Raw genomic sequence first — 20,635 nt, 5'->3', positions numbered from 1 at the left:
TTTGTAGATTGGATAAATCAAGAGACGTAAGACACATCTCTGCCTTTACTATGCGGGGATGGTCTTGACCATGCTTTTAATGAAGTGGGGTTTTCATCAAATTTAGGGGTGCTCCCTCCTGATGAAGATAAGAGGATATGCAATAAATATGACAGACATGTCATTGCTTTTCATAAGTGCCTATTTTATTTAATCGACTTGTGCCTTCCTTTTAGGGACATTGAGAAAGGGGTCATGAAACACATGGTAATTACTTCTTTTCAACTGCCCACAATGAGTTAAGCGTATGTGAAGGTCTTATAACACTGGCATGAGTACAAAAAAGTGTGTTGACCTTGGAGCTCTTCTTCCATCTCTTTAAGGCCCAATCCAACTCAGCTCATCACATGCAGGGTCAAAGCTTGATTTCTCTACGGCATGGTACTAGGTATTTCGAGGAATACTCGGATATAGTGAGGCATTTTAAGGACTGGTACTTCTTGGTTATTCCCCTCAATCGAGAAGCTCACTAGAAGATATGCATAATAGGTGTTGGGGCCGCCATATATGTGTACAAACATATTTTTTATATTTTCAATGCCATTCATTTCTTGGGGAAGTTAAGATCTTGCGTCTATAGGGAGGATGAATTTTCTAAAGAAGATAAGTATTTAAAGAGGTAGTTGGTTTCTTTCTTCAAGGAGTTTAGTTATGTCGATGGCATTATCCCTCCTATTGCATCGTTGAAGAAATGAATGAAGCAGTTCATATTGAATCACCTGCTGATGGATACTAGAATAAAATAGTCTAGAAATGTCATCTTCAGTGAGCAACATGGGCATCTCACTTCTTCTTATTGTTTTCTGGACTAATTTTTTTATCTAATATCGTTGTTTTATATCATGCAGATAATATGAAGTTTGAGAAAATGATGTGTTTGATGAAGATGAATGACATGGCTATCTCTCTTTTATAGGATACTCCCAATATTCATGCCATCGAAGGATCTTCATCATTAGGGTCTCCACTGGTTCAGTTAATATGATTACCCCTCCATTAGTACAAGTGAAAATTCAAGAAGATTCCCCTCTTTGGGACATGGAAGGTCCACCTTTTATCTTAATGCTCGAAGTTCCCCAAGAAGAAGAACCATTCGCTAGGAGTCCCCAGATACTTGGTCGAAACCTAAGGAAGTTTGTTCCTACAGGGGGTTCTATATCAATTTCAGTTGTACTACGCATTTCACTTATAAAGATTTTCTTAACTTTTCAATAAGGTTGAGGCCGCTCATGAAGAGAGGAGTTGTTAGACTTTCCTATTTGTTGAAACTCTTTGCAGGATAAGTATTTTCTTTATCTTATCCACATGGATTGGGTGATATTACCGCCGTTCTACAGTTAATATTGTTTTAAGCAATAAGGTTCAAAAGAGTTTTTATTTCGCAACGTAATGATCACATATAAAGATTAAGTAACGATACAAGAGCTTTGGTTTTAAAAAATGATTGGTAAAAACGTATCAAGATTAGGATTCGATAATCTACTCTGTGCGTATTTTCTTAATAAGGCATGTGAACTCATAAATGATCAATATAATCACATGTCCTCTCAATATGTTTCACCTCTAAAACATATTGTGAGTTTTATCATTTTGATCCTTAGATGATCCCTCAACCTAACTATCAAAATGATAACTTTACAAGCTTGATATTAGTGAATATCAACTCACAAGACTATTTCTAGATGTTAATTGTTGATAGATAAAAAAACTTAGGTCAAGATATGTAACCCATTTCTCAATAAAGATTCAAATCAAACATAAACCATAAAAACAAGATTTTTCACCATATATTAATCATCACTTGTTCACATACACAAGATTAAGATAAATACATACAAAAGATAAGATTATCTACCTCTAATATTGACACAAAGAGATGTTTAGCTACCCATTTCCATGGTGACTTGCATAACAAATTACAAACAAAGCTTTTGGGTCTTTAAACTTTAAAGATTAAAGATTGAAGAAGAAAAGCTATGATTTTAGTTAAGAGATGAAGAAAAGGGTTATTTTTTCTCTCTCCAATATTTCTAGGTTTACAAAGTATGATAAAATGATGTTCTTTTTCAAAATATCTAAAAAAGTGCCTAAATAACTAGTTCTGCACGCCCATATTCTTCGGGCGGCCCAAAAGCCTCGCAGGCGAACCCCACTAATCAACAATACGTGCCAGCAACAGTGCCCAAAAAGCAGAAAAATATCTTCCTTCGCCAGGCGGACGAGATGTCACGTCGGGAGAATCTTCAGGCGAAACACCCCAGAGGCCACTGCCTTCTCTTGCCGGGCCACTCCTTGGCTTCTCCGGGCGAACGAGCGCCCACAAGCCACTAAATTATCTGGGAGAACAAAACCAAACACTAACACTTTCTGCGACGACTAAATCTTCAATTCTTCGGCTTTTTTCCCAACTTTTGCTGCACTTTTGTGATCCTGAAACATTAGCAAACACATCATAAATACAAAATTTGTACATTTTCCAAAATCATTTATTTACATAATCTATTTTACTCAAAAGCAAAGGAAAGGGCTTAAAAATGTCAAAATTTTACATTAGAATTAAACCATATTTGACACTTAACACTATTACACTCTTCGGGCATCGCTCATCTTGGTCTTTGGTGTTGGCAAACTAGGAAAAGTTTTTATGCGAGATTGTCTTCAAAAGAAAAGTGAAGTTCTTTAAGGATGTGTCAAACCCCTTACAATCTAACGATACCATAATCTAAAGGATATGCATGAGGCCGCTTCCTCATTTTTAGAGAAGGAAGCTGTCATGGATGCTTTTGGTTACCAAACACCTTGTTTGACAAAGTGAAGTCAATTTCACATGAAGTGACGAGGAATATTGAAGCTTTATATTATTTAGGAGTCAATGTCAACAGTCGAGGCCACTCTTCCTGAGGAAAGTTGACCACTAGACCCCTTCCTAATGGAGGGTGGAAGAACTTGAGGTATCTTTGTGAAGGCTCGAGACAGGCTTCGAGAGACGCGCCTTGATAATCTTTCCCTGATCAAGGAGTACAGAAAATTGATAGAGGACATTTTCTCTATTTCCAAGAAAGTAATTTACGTCCTTGAGCAGCCTTAATGATCACAAGGAAAAAACGCTTAGTGAAAAATAATTTCATTTAATTTTAAGAGGTGTCATTACATAATATTGACAACTTGTAGTTTTACATAAAAAACATAACCAAATGGGTTATCCACTTCTTATCACTTTCTAGCCCTTCAAAGCAAGTAGTTGCGGTCGAATATATTCTTCACTTAGAATGGTCACCTGGGAGGTTTGATAGCCATCTATTTTCCTTTTTTGAAAACTTGGCATGTGGTCTTAAGACAAACTAATTCAAGGAGACTAAAGTCGTGTCAAAGCTCTTTATGAACTGAACTACTACAAGGATTGTTAGCCCCTAACAGAATTCAAACCCGAGATCTTGAGAGAATCATACTTTCAAGGCTCAAGCCTTCACGATAGCCATTTCTCTCAACTACATGGTTATGGAAACTACATTAATCTCCATGGCTTTTCCCTTTCCTTATCGCACTGGTCACGTTATAAGGCCTTAATATCACATGAACTACCACCATAAATTAGGGCTTGGAACACATCACAATTAGCCGCGGTGACCGTTATCACTAGCAATAACTACCACTATAAATTCGAGATTCCTCATACTTTCTCACTATCCAGGAACCCCAAGATGTATCTTTCAAACTTTATAGGTTGAAGTTTCTTCTTGCTTGCTCATGGCCATCAAATCAGAAATTTGTCTCTCAACATCGCATTTTAAAGGTTGTTTGGCCTTGGGATACTGCGTGTAATAGAGGTAATGTATTGGTTTTTTCCCCTTGGAGATTCTTTGATTGGGTTAGGATTCTTGATTCCCACTCTTTGAAGTCAGTGTTTGCACTTGCATGTATGATATTCTCCCTCGATGTGTTCAAATGGGTGTAAAATGGAGCCCTTCATTAGGATCCTTGTTCTTCGTCATCCCTTCAACGATTATTATCCATCTCTAGAACTTTGTTATAGATGACACTTATGACTCCTTAGATTTTCTTTCTCTCCTCATCTAAGAGATCTTCTTCTCAACTCATGTATGGTTGTTCCTTATTTAATAGATCGGTTAAACTACAACCTCCTCGTGTCTTGGTTTTTATCGAAATATGGAGTTCGGTCTCTGGTCCTTCTTGAATATCCAACATTTCAGCCATTCGTTTGTGCCTCTTACTACTACTTCCACCTCTTTGAATCAGTATATGTATCCCTGTAGGGTTTCCTTCCCCACATGATTCCATTGAGCACTGCCATGGTTGTTGGTTGTCACCTAGGGGTAGGGATGGAAATGAGTCGAGTCGAGTCGAAGTCGTCTTAGCTCAGCTCGACTCGATAGAAAATGTTCAGCTCAAAACTCTATTCAAGTTCGACACGAAGTTTATTTTAAGCTAAAATCGACTTAGTTAAAGTTCACGAACTACTCGATTCAGCTCGTTAGGTTTAGTTCATTAGGACCCCGACTCCTCCTCTACCTACGCTAACCCAAGGCATTATGTGCATCGGTAAAAATGGAACGTGCTAAGGAAACTGCTTCATTGCCTCCTCTCTCAAACACTCCTGACTCGATGCCGTCTTCTGTCTTCCGTATAATGTTCTAACAAATCGACAAGACATCAATGGCATGATCATCTTTGGCCGTTCATTCTCTAGAATCTCCTCATGAGCAAGCCTGGGTGGACGTCCAGGAGTGTCTTCTGTCAAGTAAGGGTGTGACACGTTATAGAACCAAGTCATGTAACCCTCAATATAACTCCACTGAGATGCAGCTTCATGACTCCGATACTCCACCGGTACCAGACGAATCTCAAAATCCACCAGAATTTCATCTAGCTCTCTGCGGACTATACTAATAGGAGCATCCTAGATAGGGGACCTCGAAATGATCTATACGTATCCAAACTGTCGCATTCATCGCTCGGGCATATACATACACATGATATTAGTCCTACATGTATACCATCCAGAGTATAAGGAAATATGGTCGAATGAAATTCTTTCCAAGTGAGTACTGTCTGGCATCCAGACGATATCATCATGTTGAGTTCGGTTAATATACATACGGAGCGACAAGTTAGCATTATTCCCTTTGGTAGGGATAAATTGTAACACCCTAATTTACACCGGCGAATAATAATAAAATCAGAGTAAAAATTTTCATTTAAAATATTCATTACAAAACTAGGATGTCACATTCTTCATAACATAAACATTTGCTCGCAACTATTAACGGATATATAACACATTAAAGTCGGACGACTGATCAAAATAATTTTTTGAATTAAAAAAAAATAGTTTATTCAAAGATGTATATCTGAACACACCCTACAAATTCCTTTAAAGATACATCTTCAAATTCGCCTATGATTAAAATAAAAATTTGTTGAGTCCGAAGATATATATAAAAAAAAAAAAAGGAACATTTTAGAAATTTTGGATGCAAATCAGAAAAATATACTATGGTGAAATGAAGTTTATTGATGGATTAGAAAGGTTGAAAACAAATTTATATATGCAGCAAAAGTGTACAAAATGAATACTAGCCCACCTTTTGTTTTTTGAAGTTTTAAAATTAAAGGGATTGAAAATTGAAATACTTGCTGGGCCACTTCATAACACTTGTTTTATTGACGTGTGTCAGACACTACCCCTCTCTCTCTCTCTCTACTCGAGTCTACCCTGTTTGTGTTCTCTTCGTGACTTTGTGCGCCTGCTGCTGCTACATTATCTGTCTGAGACCAATCATTTACTTTAACAAAAGGAAATAAAAAAATGAGTTGTTAGAATTGCTCGTGCTGAAGTGAGTTACCAAAATAGAAAAATATTGGCTCTAAAACAATAGAAATAGTAGAAAAAATGAAGTATATTTGCGAATTACGGAAAGTGTGCATCTGCAAAAGTGAAATGCACTGTTAAAGATGCTTTTATTTGTGAGCTAGTAAAGTGCTTACAAAAGAAGATATACTTCTGGATTTGTTCTTTTAGAATCCGGACAAATTTCTTACACCAATTATTATGTAATAAATGATGTCATAATTATAAAAGATGTCATAATTAAGCATAACAAATCTAGAGTTGAAAGTTAGATTTTCTAAAAAATTCAAGTTGTAGATTTCAACACATAGGTGGAGAAATTGATGGTAAGGACATAAACTCAAGAATGAATCATATGCTTGTTCATGAACACAATAGTAGTGATTTTGATAATTTGATCATGGTTCCCTTGTATGCATGTATGTGTTGTAATGGCACACTAATAGAGTTTATAGAGTTTGACCTACCTCATACTTACAAAACCGGTTGGTTAGGTGAGGAGTGTCCCTCTATATATATTCTTTCAATGCTCTATCTCCAACCAATGTGGAACTTTAGGATCTTTCTAATACACCCCCTCACGCCCAACACTCTTTTGGGCTTGGTGCGTGAATATTAACGGTGGGCGGCCCATGGTCCGACCGATAGGCTCTGATACCATAATAGAGTTTGACCTAACTCATTCTTACAAAACCGGTTGGTAAGGTGAGAAGTGTCCCTCTATATATATTCTTTCAATGCTCTATTCCAACCAATGTGAAACTTTAGGATTTTCCTAATACACACGAAAGTAGAAAGTCGGAAGTCGGAGATTATTGCAATGACTGATTATGAATTGGATCTTACATTATTTATTATTTATGAATACATTGTGAACCCTACAAATTTACAAGAGTATTGACACCTATTAAGTGTATTAAGGTTTTTCATTATAGTAACTTGATGTATATATATTTCAACTATTCGGCAATTTATGTATTTCTAAATGAAGTTTGTAAATTTTGTAAAAACCTAAGTAACATAAAATTACATAAAGGTAATCAAAGTTGAGGAAGTATAGACTTCAACAATAGTCTGAAGTAAATTCGTTATATGATTTCATTTTTTAAAAATATTTCTATCAATCAGCTGATGTACATTTTCGATATCGACAAAGATTTACAACGATTAGGAATGAGCTCCTTAATGGTAGTCTTCATTTTCCATTCTCCTTGATATAGAAAAATACCTTAGATTCTCTAAAAATCAGAATCGCTTTAGCGCGCCGCCTTTTTCCTTTTAGATTTTGATAGCGCCTCGATGATGTTGTAGCGCTTCACTATTGACTAATTTCTATATTTTTTCCTAATTTTCAATTTGTTCTTCATGTTCCATTCCTATCACTTCTTCTTCATTCTAACTTTCATAGTCTAAAACTATTAACTTTGTCTGGTTAAGAAGATTTCAACACGGTTTGTGTTGGAGAGAATATGGGTGAGAAAGGTCTAGGGGGTTACATAGACCTTACCTATAAATTGGTTTAAACATGTTTAGTCTAAGTTTTCACAAAAGTGAGCCAACAAAAATTTGATTGAACATGCGTTTGATCGATATTAGGAATTACACTATATTCAAACGACACAATGAAATATAAAACGATGGATATCTTAGACAATCAATTAACGAACGAATACATATTCAATTTAAATAATGTGTCTAAATTGAATTTTATAAATCAATGAACCAATCTAATATAACAAGTTAAAAATAGATTTAATCACTAGAAAGATGAATCAGATGACTTAATCTATTTTAGAACTAGAATTATACAACAAATTTCTATAAGAAGATAAAACCTAATAGCATGTGATTCTACGAAAGTGATAAAACATAAGCATGCAAATTATGTAGAAGATTAAATTAGATATGGATAGAGAAGAGTGCAAAAATGTTTATACTAGTTCAGCGTGTTCGTCCTTGATGTGTGCCTAACTCAATCTCAAATGTAGAACCATAAAAAATCGTAGTTTCATCTATTTTGACATTCTTTTACGATGTGCTTTTAATATAATCAAGGAACCATATAATGTTGAAATTAAAACACAATTAAAACAACTCTGATCCAAATATGTCCTTATTCTATTGTATATATATAACCCACACAACTGAAATCTACAAGACATTCACTCGATCTTGAATTTCCATATACTTAGATCTCATATTTTCTCCAATCATTTGCTTTCCATCGGCCCTCACTCGACCCTATCGGTCCATTGTATGAGTTTTGGTATATCTGAAGGAACAAAAACTTTGTTCTGTAGAAATCTTTATGCAATTCTATTGAAGTCTTCAATGAAGAAGAAATCATTTTTATCCTCCCACTAGATTGACAGTCCCATCCATACCATACAATACAATTCTCGATCTCCAACTCAAAAAGTTCATAAACATTACCAATGAATGAACCTCCTCTATGATAGATATCACACTCCCTAAGAATTGAGAAGCAACCAAAACATGGTAATCTTATTAGAAATTGAAGATGAATTCAAATTAAATAAAAAATTGTGAAAAGTGTACTCTGAAAGTTAGTTTCAAGTTTTTGTAAATATTTTAAAATTATGATTCTATGATCAAGTGTTGTTGGTAGAGGGGGAAAATGATTTATGTATATGCCTGAGAATGAACACTAAAAATAAGTAAAAATACCCTTTTGATTCGATTAAAGAGCAATGGGTATGATTCAAGTTGAGTGAGGAAATTAATTGAATAAAGTACTTAAAATTCAAATTTTTCCCATTTGATTCTAATCAATTATCAGTGTCAAGGAATCCTATGATTTGAATAATGCTAACAACATTACAACCCATAATTTAATAGGAATTATTTATTCAAATCAACCTTTAGTGTGATTCAAACAAGATTACACTTGATTTGAATCAAGAAAACTTGTGATTCGAATCACGCTAGCAAAACCGAAACCCGATGTTCACACTCATACGTTGATTCATATCATGCATAACCTTGATTTGAATCACACTTTAAAAAATTGCTATTTTAATAAAAATGAAGTATTTATTTGAATTGAAAACTAGTATGATATGAATCATATATTCATGCATTTCTTGATCCAAATATTCAATTAATTGACTTGAACCATTTTTGCATCGACTTTTACCTAAGAATTCAATTTATGCATGCAAAATAAGATTTACTAAATTTCACTCAATTATAATATATGCGTAAAGATTTAACTTAGAAAAGACTTTATAACTAAAATGATAATTGATAAAAGATAATCAACGAGACAAGTAGAAAAACAAAAACCCTAGAAGGGCAGAGCAACTTTAGTCTCCCTCTTTTTTATGTTTGGAAACTTGCAAAAATTTCACTAGAATTTAGTCAACTTGATCATTAAGTAAAGTATGATTAAGGCTTTCCTTTATGCCCCCTAAAACATTCCACCATACCATAATTGCATAAAATAACATAAATTGATACATTAGACTTGTTACACCTTCTCCTCATTTGACAAGATCAAAAAGAGTTCAATAGAAATGGAGTCTAAGCTCATAAATCCAGCAAACACAATAATAATCTAGAGAAATTCCATGGATTGAGAACTTAAGATTTTCATGTTTTTACTTTAATCGTGATAATTGCTAATGATACATGTTTAACTTGAGTTCTCTTGCTTGCTTATGCTAATACATGTTACTTGGTATGATTTTGGTATACAAGATGTTAGATGTGTTTTGTTTTTTGCTTGGGTTAACCCCTGTTACGCTTTAATACTGGTTTTGTTCTATCATCCTTGCTAAGCGAGGGATGAGATCACTAAGCGAGCCTAGCAAGAAAAGATGACAGAGTTGTTATGTCATTCTCGCTAACCGAGAACAGGTCTTGCTAAGAGAGACTGTGATAATCTTGTGGAAATTTCATTTTGTGATCGCTAGTTACGTGCTCTTTAGGTCTCACAAAGCAAGAAAGGGAAAATTTCCTAGAATTAGGTTCTGTCTCACCTCGCTGAGAACTCACTAGAGCTTTCTAAGCAAAGGATTTGTTATGTTGGAAAAATGTTTTGGTTCCTTGTTTCCACCATAAAACGGGAACTACAACACCGATTTATATGAGACTCGAAGCATTGGAAAGCTAGTTCAATAAGCAATCATATGTTAATGAGAAAACATGATTTAGACCAAGTGATGCTTGATGACACTACGCCAAAAATGAATTTTGGCAGCACCCCTAAGACAGCGCCTTTTCTGAAAAGCGCTGCCATAAGTAGGAATTAAAAAACACGGAAATTGGCTACAGAAAAAGCGCTGTGTAAAGTTGACCTACGAAAGCGCTTTTAAAAAGCGCTGGTAAAGGCCCCCCTTTAGAGAGCGCTTTTTGAAAAGCGCTGGTAAAGACCCCCCTTTAGAAAACGTTTTTTAAAAAGCGCTTTCTAAAGGGGGGCCTTTACCAGCGCTTTTCAAAAAGTGCTCTCGTAGGCCATTTAAGTTTTAACTTTTGACGGAGAAGGCAGTATGAACGCAGCAGTGGTGAACGGTTTGGGCTCATTCATACTATCACTGATTGAGAGACCAAGCGAGTAGCGTTCACTCTCTCCTTTTTCTTTCTTCTTTTCTTCTTCTTATTACTGTTATTACGTTTTTTTTTCCATTTCCCCTTCATTCAAATTTAGGGTTTCCAATTCCCACAATTTAGGGTTTTCATGTTCTTTGAATCTCAATTTTTCATGTCTTATGAATCGACATGTTCTCTCTTTTCTCCGAACCCTTCCTCCTCGCCGTCGCAGTAACCGCCCTCTATTTCTTCCTCGCGCTTTTCTCTCTCTCTTCCGACCGTTTTCGTTTCAGTTTTCATTCGCAAGATTCACGCCGCCGTTCAACCACTGTGCTTCATCCGATTCTGAAGATTATGTGCCTTACTTGAACGGAAGTGTTGCGGATATGATAAAGATCAGTCCTTCTCCTGTGCCGGTTGTGTTGGCTGATCGTCGAAGTGGCTCTTCTATGATGGAGGAGCTTGTTCCCGAGATTACGACGCACGCGCTTAGTTACTTTGATTATCCGAGTTTGTGTCCAGCTTTATAAACACCAAGACTGAAGGTTATCACAACTTTGTTGTTACCTTTTGTTTAGTTCTCCTATGACAGATTTAACTAACTTTGCTACTGTCTTTAGAACATTGTTAACCACTAACTGACTATTCAGTGGTGCTAAACTTGCTAGTTCATTACACTATTATTTAGTAGCTTGACCTCTGAATTTTTTCAGGTCATTACATTGCTTTGAGCTTGGTTGACCGTGGCTCAAAAGTTCTTCATTTTTCCAAAAGCCCGAACATAGGTCTAAGGTTTGTATTTTCTTAATTATATGTTAGGAACCTTCCTTTTTACACAACACAATTCATTTTATTGCTCATCGATGTTGGATTCTGTTAAAGGACAGTGTTACTTATTCTAATGTTTAAGAATGATGCATAATAGGAATGTTTTGTTGATTTAGAGTTTTGGAATAACAAATGTACGATGATGTGTGTGGATGAGTAAACATATATCATAAACGCTTTCAAAGCAGGTTATAGTAGATTGGCCCCAAAGGTAGCTTAACCTATTGCAGAATCCCTAGAAGATGAATCTTAATATCCTATTGGGACTCTTGACCAACTGTTGACATCTAATTCAATACGTTGTTTGTTTTGATGCTGTGGTTATTTATTTATCTTGTGTACAATGCAGAAAATGTCATCAGGAATGATACAAAAGGAGAAACCATGCAAGCCATATTTTGGAATAGGAGGAATAACCATCGAAGCCTTTGTTGTCTGAAAATGAAATTCGCTAGGAACTTGGCCTCCAGGAATGAAAGATAGTTCATAAAAATAACAATGATTGGAAGAATTACTATCCATTGAATCGGTAACATATTCTTAAGCATTGTATGTTGAATTGAGTTAGTGTCCAGGTAAATGCAGTTTGTGGCGCTCAATATTTCCAAGGTTGCAGGAAGATTTGGTAGGGACTTAACTTTCCTGCATTCATCTAATTCAAGAGTTTTCAACTTTGAATTGTTTTGGATGTTGTCAGGGAGAGTTTCTAAGTTGCAGCATTCTTTCATGTATAGTTTTTCTAAAGATGGCGAACCATCAAGGATGTACCAGAGACTCAATGCATTGATTTGTGTGCATCCATTAAGCCACAGATCTGTGAGAGACCCCATTCCTTTATCGTTTGATAACTTCTTCCCAACAATGTTAAGCTTCTTACATTGAATTAGATCAAAATGAATGCAATTCTCGGCTGCCAATTTCCGCAAGCTAGCTGGAAGTTTTGGTAGGGACTTAAGTTTCCAGCATTCATTTAAATGGATAAATTCCAACATTGAATTGTTTTGAATGTTGTTAGGGAGAGTTTCTAAGTTGCGACACTTTCTCAAATGAAGTTCTTTTAAAGACGGTGTGCCATCAAGGATGAACCAAAGATTCGATGCATTGAGTTGTGTGCATCCATAGGTATATGCTGTTTTGGCTTGTCATTTTGAGTGCAAAATTTTCGTTTGCTTACTTTCTTCAGGTTTGTGTTATATTCATAGTTTCCTCCAAATTGGAACTATGCATTTGTTTGTTCATGTGTTTGTGTGTGGGTGGCTGGATAATGTTGCTTGTACCTAATGTATATATGCTTACATGCTTGTGAGAACTTGAATGTTTTATTTTTGTGGTTTGCAGATCAAGCCACTTGTAGTCCCGACAAGGGATATAATAAAAGAAAATAATATAGTGTACTATTGGCATGATTTTGTCTCTAAAAGTAAGCAATGGTCGTTTTAAATTTATGGTTGTCTTTTTGTTTCCTCTCGATACTATTGGCTACTAAAGTGTCATTATTCTTGCAGATAATCACAATGCTCTGACAATTATTAGCATATGGGCTCCATTTAATCTTATAAATAGTTCTATGGGCTGCCTTTCCTTAAATAGTGTCAACTAAGAAGAGGATATCTTATCCCCTGCTTTGCTGCTTCTACTTTTCTCATGAATGAGAGGTTTCATAGTATGAATGTTAATGTGAAATTTTTGCACGCTATTGTTTCCATGATATAGCTGGAACTTAGTTTCTGCTATGATTTATTAAGCCTTATAGCATGATATGTGTAGGTTCATTTGCACTCAAAACAAGCTTTTATGCCGCAGGCTATATCTTGAAAAACATGCTTAGCTTTTGTAACTCAAATAAATATATTATCTTAAGAAGTTTCGAACTAATATTGAGTTGGAATTTTTTCAGTTCTGAAGGTTATATTTTTCTGGTTTAATAGTTAGTAAATTGTATGGAAGCTTGTGACTGAGAAAATCTAAATAAGTTCATATTTATGGTTATACACATATTTCTAATTGTTTTTCCATCATCCATACTATTTACCTTTAACTGTCACACTGTTATATTTTTCTTTGTTTTATTTTTGGTGGGTTTTGGTTGCTGTTTTGAATTTGCTAGTTCTTTTAATTTCAGGTAACAATGATGTCTTAGTTGAAGAGGTAAGTTCAAAAAGTGTTCAGCATTTAACTTATTAAATCCTTGTGATTTATTAGTCGTAAAATTATTCTTGTAATTATGTTTTCCTGCTTCTCTACAAAATAGATTACAGAGCGCGATGAAGGTGCTCTTAAGTTTCTCAAAGATATCAAGTGGACAAGGATTGAAGAACCTAAAGGATTCAAACTTGGTTAATTTGTTTTGTTTAACGCTGCAGAATACATTTATTTATCGTGCTGATGCGGTCTGAACTACACACTGCACGACTTCAGAATTCAAGTGCTGATGCGAGGAGTCATGTTCGGCTGGAGAGAACTTGTTTTCCTAGGGAGCAATATATATATATATATATATATATATATATATATATATATATATATATATATATATATATATATATATATATATATATATATATATATATATATATATATATATATATATATATATATATATATATTTGTATTGTATTTTGTGTTTTGAGAATTTGATTGTAAACTTAGCTTCTAGAGCACTTATAAAATTAGTGATGTTTTATTTGTATTTTGATAATAAATATATGTAATACTAATTCAGAAAATGTTTCATATTAAATGTATTTTTTTTAAAAATTTATTTGTTTAATATAATAAATGTATTTCTCAAAATATTAGTGAGAATTTGAGTATGTCAAAATATTAGAAATTATAAAAATAATAGGTTTATTAAAAACACCAACGAAAGCGCTTTATTAGAAAAAACGCTGCCTTAGGCCTATATATGAAAGCGTTTTTCTGGAAAAAACGCTGCTATAGGGGAAGCTATGAGAGCGCTTTTCTGGAAAAAGCGCTGCTATAGGGGGGGCTACGAGAGCGCTTTTCTGGAAAAAGCGCTGCTATAGGGGGGCTACGAGGGCGCTTTTGGAGCTTCAAAAGCGCTGTCGTTACCTACGGCAGCGCTGGCTTTAGCAACACTTTTAAGTGCTCTAAAAGACCAAAATAAGCGCTGTCGTAGGTCTTTTATGGCATAGTGTGAATGATCATGTGTATTATGTGAACTATGTTATGATTATATTCTTGTTTCGATTGTGTGATATATGATTAAAACCTTATGATGAGGAGTGAGGAAAATCTATGAGCATAACTAGGTGAATGAATTAGTAAAGGATACCTAGGTTATGACAACAGACTTAGACGACAATGTTCCCTTGGTGTGTACATGGACGAGTAGGCGGTAGAATTATAACTTAGTCACGAACTAATATGTGTTGTATGGAACATGAGTTGATGTTATTAGACTCGGTGAATGTGATCACCTAGTGGCTAACGAGTACAATCACATTGTGGTTGATGAATTAGTCAGGTACTCAGAAATAATCCCATTGTCGTTCCCGTCCCAAATTGCGATACTTATAAAAAGCAAGAATTTGGATACATGCACTATTGTTTTGCATTAACCATATGGGTTAAAGTCCCATAGTTCAACCAAATGGGTTAGAGTCCTGTAGAAGATTTGGACCTCAAAGTGGGTTAGAGTTCCATACGAGGAAAATGCTCGAAATGGGTTTGAGTCTTATATGGAGCGACTATTCTTGAAGTGGGTTCGAGTCCCATGGAGAATCCGAAATCCACAAGAAAGTCGAAGCATGATACAAGGATCCATGACCCGTATCGATAATTCTAGATGTAGGGTTGGTCGGGGAAAGATGTTTTGGTACGGTTTCCGATTAGTGACATGTTTGAGTTGGTGAACTCAAGTGTACATGTTTCCGTATAATGTGAAAATCCTTTAGATGCTTACGTTTTTATTCTATTTGACTGACTTAAGTTATTAAATCGATTATAATCCTTGTAGAGTTGAGTGGACCATAAGATAGGGAACCCACTAAGATTATTATCTCACCTCATTATTGTTGTTGTTTTTCAGGGAGTTATTTGCAATTGAAAGGAAAGGACAAGTTTTCTTGATGACTCTTGGTGGCTAGATGTTTTGGATGATGTTTCTTTCGCTGTGTAGGTAAATATTTTGGGATCATCTAAATGATGATATAGATCTTAGTTTTGACTTAGGCACATTCGTTTATATTGTGCCATAGTTTTACATTATTCTTTTGGATATATATATATATATATTATATGATGTATTATATGTGGGTGTTACACTAACACCCTTCAAAGCAAATACTCCCTTCGTTTTTTTATAACACGCTTTAGAAAAAAATTGTGTAGCAATATAAGTCTTTTTACAATACCAATGAATCATTAATGTTATTTTTTTTATTATACTCTTAAATATTTATTATTTTCTTTTCTTATAATTAGTAGGGTTAAATATGTTAGGGGTCCCTATAAATATGACAACTTTCAACTTTAGTCCTTACAAAAATTTTCTTCAAACAATGATCCTCACAATATTTTCCGTCTCTATTTTTTGTCCCTCCCGTTAGATTCCACTAACGGGGGCTTATGTGGCACGCCACGTATCACGCCACGTCAGTTAAAATAAATATTAAATAAAAGAGACAGATTGCGGGGGTTTTAAACCCCCTTCAAATAACTTAAAAAACAATAATTTTTCACAAGGAATTAATTAGGAAAATCTTTGTTACCCTCATTCTTCACATCATTATGAATGAAATTTCCAACTCAATGGCTTGTAATTTGAGTACCTGTTATTATCACTATCTTGGATAAATAATCTATCTTTCATGGCCGAACTTGAAGCAGCAGTATGCGTATGCCTTGCTAAACATGTTCATGGCTTAGAACCTGTAATGCCATGTATGGATGTCATTGATTACACTTGTTGTGACATGCAGGTGGAGCTGAACCTAACATGTAGACATCATCCTATCAGTATAGTCTTCTTTTATCTTCCATATCAAGTGCCTCATTACATTATAAAGTTTGTAGCCAAGCTACATGAATTGTTACACTCATCCAGTAGAAATCAAAACACGTAATTGGGGCTTTACACCTAATATAAAATAGGCAAAATACCCTTTTTCGTCCCTTAACTTTCACTCGGGGTCCATTTTGGTCCCACAATTTTTAAAAAGTTCACATAACTCCCTTATCTTTTAAAATGGTGTCAGGTTTATCCTTTCCGTCTATTTCATTGAAACGTCCGTTTAGAGTTGCCAGCGTGGCGTATGACCTGGATCTTCTTCTCCTTCATTAAAAGGAATGTTACTTCTGGAAAACGAATTCTTATCAATTTGGGGGCTAGGGTTTGTTGAATAAACACCATCGTGAGAATAATTTACGGGCTGCTAGGGTTTTCCAGAAATCCAGAACAATGAAATCGTCCACTTCTTCGTCAACTATGTTACAAGGAAGCCATGAAATTTTCATCTCTCAGCTTGGTACGAAGTCGAAACTGCCATGGAAACAAGTTTGCTACTGTGGAGATAAGGCCATTCTAAGAATGGCAAAGACCACTAAGAGTTTTGGAAGACAATTTTGGGGGTGTCCTCATTTTAAGGTACGTTATTTTTCACAGAGTGTTAGTTTATAGTGTTGGTTTATTAGATTTATGAAATTGAACATGAGGGTGTGTGACATGTAGGGGCCTGATCATCCCGGGTGTGGGTTTTTCGAGTGGTTCTGCGAAGAATCTGAAGAAAACAATGGGCAAATCATGATGGTTAGGTTGGAGAAGCTTGGAAAGAATATTGAACACATACAAGAGGAGTTTGCCAAAATTAGATTGTCAACTGAAGAAATAAAGAAAGAGACTGATCACATACAGAGTCAATTGAAGAAGATGATGAAATATGGAAAATGTTGTAGCTTGATGATTATCATAATTTTGTTTGTAACCTGTTTTATTAAGGATTAGGTTTTATGTTAGTGAAATAGTATTGTGTACCAGTTTTATGAACCAGTTATGTACCAGGTTTAATCTTCAAATTGAAAGCATTATGTTGTGTTCAATTATGTATCAATTGTGTATCAATTATGCACCAGTCTTATGAACCAATTATAACCAGTTATGTACCAGTTTTATGAACAAATTGAAAGCATTATGTTGTGTTCAGTTATGTATCAATTATGTACAATTATGTACCAGTTCAGAATTATGTACCAGTTCAGTTTAGTGTTGTAATTTTGAAAACAGAGTATCACAACAAAATGCTTATAATGCAACCAGAACAGAGCATCACATTAAACAAAAGTGCCATAGAGGTTCAAAAGATACATTAGACTTGCAGAGTACTTATAATACACCAGTTAGGATTCCAAACATTACAAAAGTGCATAAAACCAGACAAATTACCAGACAAATTACATAAAACCATAATTGTTAATAAGTTCCAAAAGTGCTAAATAACTAATATAAAATCTAAAGTGCTAGACATTCTTCTTGAATGAGGCTCTCTTTGTTGGTGTTGTCCTCCTAGTTGTTGGCCCAATTTTTGATGCACCTAGTCTTGTGGTTGGTCCTGGTGGTACCCAAGGAGTCTGTGGCCTTCTCACACCCAGCTTTTTTGCCTTGCTTGTTGTTGCCTTTTTTGCAGGACTTTGTCTTGTTCTGGATGTCTGAGAAGCTGGTTGACTTTGTTGAGTAGCTGGCTGTGCACTAACTTGTTGAGTAGCTGGCTGTGAAGTTGTTACTTGTGATGTTTGTTGAGTAGTTGGCTGTGCAGGCCCTTGAGGAATTTGTTGTGATGTTTGTTGAGTAGTTGGCTGTGCAGGCCCTGTCACCTTACATGTAGCTTTGTTGTGCCCTGACTTTTTGCATCTACTGCATTTCACAATCAGTCCTGTCCTCCTAAGTTTTCTGTCAGTACCATCAAGCTCTCCTTGTTCAAGATTCCTCTTCTTCTTTGGTCTGCCAGGCATTTTTCTGAACTTAGGAGGATGCACATCTGGGTATTGTGTCCTTGCCCATAGGTTAGAACCATTCACAGGATATATAACTGGTTTGTAGACAGCAATGTACCTACTCTTCCTATAGTACTCTGGAATGAAATCTTCAAATCTAAAGTTCCTACTCTTCATACATGACAATGCATGAACACATGGCAAACCAGACAACTCCCACCTCCTACATGAACATATGTGGTCCTTCAAGTTCACAGTGAACATGTCAGCTGGATCTTGCACATGCTTAACCTCAAAAATATGTTCATCAGACATCCTACACAATAGAATAACCAAGAATCACATTACAGCTCATGCATAATTAATTAAAAACAAGAGATCACACTTTTTATACCTTACAATCCATGAGTTGGTGTAGGTACTTGTTTTCTCCACTTGTTTTCTAATGTTTGGCAGCACTGCATCATCAGGTAAATTCTCAAACCGCATCCTATTCTTAGCCCATCTCTCCATAAAATAGGTCCTGATCTCTTCCAGCATTGTTACTAAAGGCTTGGTCCTTGACTCAAGGATCACACTATTGAATGCCTCAGACATGTTATTGAGTAGAGTATCACATTTGTTAGTTACCTAAACACAGCACATGAACAGGTTCTTATCATCAAACATATACATCTTATCAAACAAGTAATAGCAAGTAACAACAAGTTACCTTAAAGTGTGATTTACTCCAGAATCTTGGAGATGTCTTCATCATATGTAAATATGCCTCATCACTAATAAGTCTCATAGACCTCATTTCTCTCTCCCAAGCTTGTACATAGGTTGACCTTGCAGCTTTCCAGATAGCATCTTTCAACATTTTACCAGGATACTTCTTCCTGAAGTTATTATAAAGGTGCCTCACACAGAATCTTTGTTCAACACCTGGCAAAAGTTCATCCATTGCTGGTAGTAGACCCTGAAAATTCACATAAGAATATAATGCATCAATGAAAAAGTGTAATGTGATACTAAAGACATAATTATGCACAAACAAAATAAACTATGACCTTTTGCTGGTCTGAGATGAATGTGTATGTCAAACACTCTTCTTGACCACCTAGGTCATCAATCAGCAACTGCAAAAACCAGGTCCAGCTATCCCTGTTTTCTCCTTCCACAACTGCAAATGCAACTGGAAGCATCTGGTCATTTGGATCTCTCCCTATTGCAGCCAGAATTTGTCCACCACACAACCCCTTTAAGAAGCAACCATCTAGACCAATGATGTGCCTAGATAACTTAAAGCTTTCCTTACATGCTGCAAAGCAAACATACAGCCTTTTGAAATATGGTCTTTGGTCCTCACTACCATCTGGGACTGGATCAACATTAATCTTGATAGTAGACCCTGGGTTAGCTCTTAGCAACTCATGGCAATAATCATAAATCCTTGTATAATCCCCTAAGAAAGATCCATCCACCATGTCTCTAGCCTTAAATCTTGCCCTTATAGCCTTAGTCTTGTTAACACCCACATTCCACTTCCTTTGAGCCTTTGCCTTTATGTCCTTAATCTTCATCCTTGGATTGGTTTTCAGAGAGTTTTGAATTCTCTTGCTCAGCCATTTAGTGGTCAACATTTTCACATTATACTCTCTACTGCACTCATGCTTGTCAACCAATTTCCTTAGTTGCCATGTTTCTTCATTTGGCAATTTAGCACAATATGCTTCCCATTGACACCCATCCTTGCATTTAACCCTCACCCTCACTTTGTCATTCTTTGTAAACCTCATATTTCTTCCACTTTGCACAGCATATGATGTTATAGCTTCCTTGAAGTCATCCTTTGACCTAAAGTACACTCCTACTTCCCACTAATAATCTGCCATGTCCTTCTTCACATTAAACATTGGGTAACTCTTATGTTTAACATCACCTTCTTCACTATCACAGCCACTTTCAAGTTCCTCACTATCATTTGCTATTTCCTCTTCCAAACCATCTTTATCCAACTGTTGTTTGCTTTGTCCCCCCTCTAGATCTTCAAGAAGATCATCCAAATCTTCTTCCTCTAATTCTTCAAAGCCATCAGATGAATCATCAAATCCCACTTCCATAGCACTCTCATAATTTTCATCAGCACTATCATCTCCACTTCAGTAGTAGACCCATCATTCACCTCACCCACATTGTCCTCATCCCTCACAGTATGTACCTCTTCCCTCACAATAGTCTCTGTTAGAACAAGATTTGTTCTGATCAATTATCTTAGTTTTGATGATAACAATAATATGAATTTTGCTTAAGATAATATGGTACTCTAATCCAATGCAATTTCCTTTTCAGGAAATATATAAAGAGTACGCATAATTCAACGCTCAGAAGCTTTGTCTCAAAGGGTTCAGCATG

The 20,635-nt window shown here is 35.6% G+C and overlaps 1 protein-coding gene and 1 long non-coding RNA gene across 10 annotated transcripts; one reads left to right on the top strand and one right to left on the bottom strand.

The window, feature by feature from the left end:
- Positions 1 to 10,405: 10,405 nt before the first annotated feature.
- LOC131652091 (uncharacterized) lies at positions 10,406 to 13,800 on the top strand. 9 transcript variants are annotated; one of them, XR_009298575.1, is made up of 6 exons: positions 10,406 to 11,004; positions 11,173 to 11,251; positions 11,637 to 12,230; positions 12,303 to 12,409; positions 12,626 to 13,435; positions 13,539 to 13,800. It is a non-coding gene; the product is annotated as an uncharacterized LOC131652091 (long non-coding RNA). The 9 variants fall into 9 exon arrangements; XR_009298574.1 differs by having other exon boundaries at positions 11,637 to 12,409; positions 12,626 to 12,707; positions 12,793 to 13,435; XR_009298577.1 differs by having other exon boundaries at positions 11,637 to 11,912; positions 12,022 to 13,435.
- A 3,828-nt stretch (positions 13,801 to 17,628) lies between these two features.
- Positions 17,629 to 20,019, bottom strand: LOC131650005 (uncharacterized). The gene is made up of 4 exons (XM_058919746.1): positions 19,291 to 20,019; positions 18,951 to 19,199; positions 18,633 to 18,868; positions 17,629 to 18,554 (listed from the first exon to the last, which is right to left on the bottom strand). The coding sequence occupies exons 1-4, from the start codon at positions 20,017 to 20,019 to the stop codon at positions 17,765 to 17,767; spliced, it is 2,004 nt and encodes a 667-aa protein (XP_058775729.1). The 3' UTR covers positions 17,629 to 17,764.
- Positions 20,020 to 20,635: the final 616 nt, after the last annotated feature.

The sequence above is a fragment of the Vicia villosa genome, linkage group LG2 (assembly GCF_029867415.1).
Source record: "Vicia villosa cultivar HV-30 ecotype Madison, WI linkage group LG2, Vvil1.0, whole genome shotgun sequence".
NCBI lineage: Eukaryota > Viridiplantae > Streptophyta > Magnoliopsida > Fabales > Fabaceae > Vicia > Vicia villosa.
This window is presented reverse-complemented; position numbering and strand designations above follow the sequence as displayed.

Bases quoted from the DNA above. Each gene is read 5' to 3' on its own strand.
- LOC131650005 (XM_058919746.1), bottom strand. From the start codon at position 20,019: ATGAGGTTTACAAAGAATGACAAAGTGAGGGTGAGGGTTAAATGCAAG. The intron at 19,200-19,290 runs GTCATAGTTTAT...GTGAATTTTCAG, and splicing joins TCATCTCAGACCAGCAAAAG to GGTCTACTACCAGCAATGGA. The intron at 18,555-18,632 runs GTATAAAAAGTG...TCTATTGTGTAG, and splicing joins ACCAACTCATGGATTGTAAG to GATGTCTGATGAACATATTT.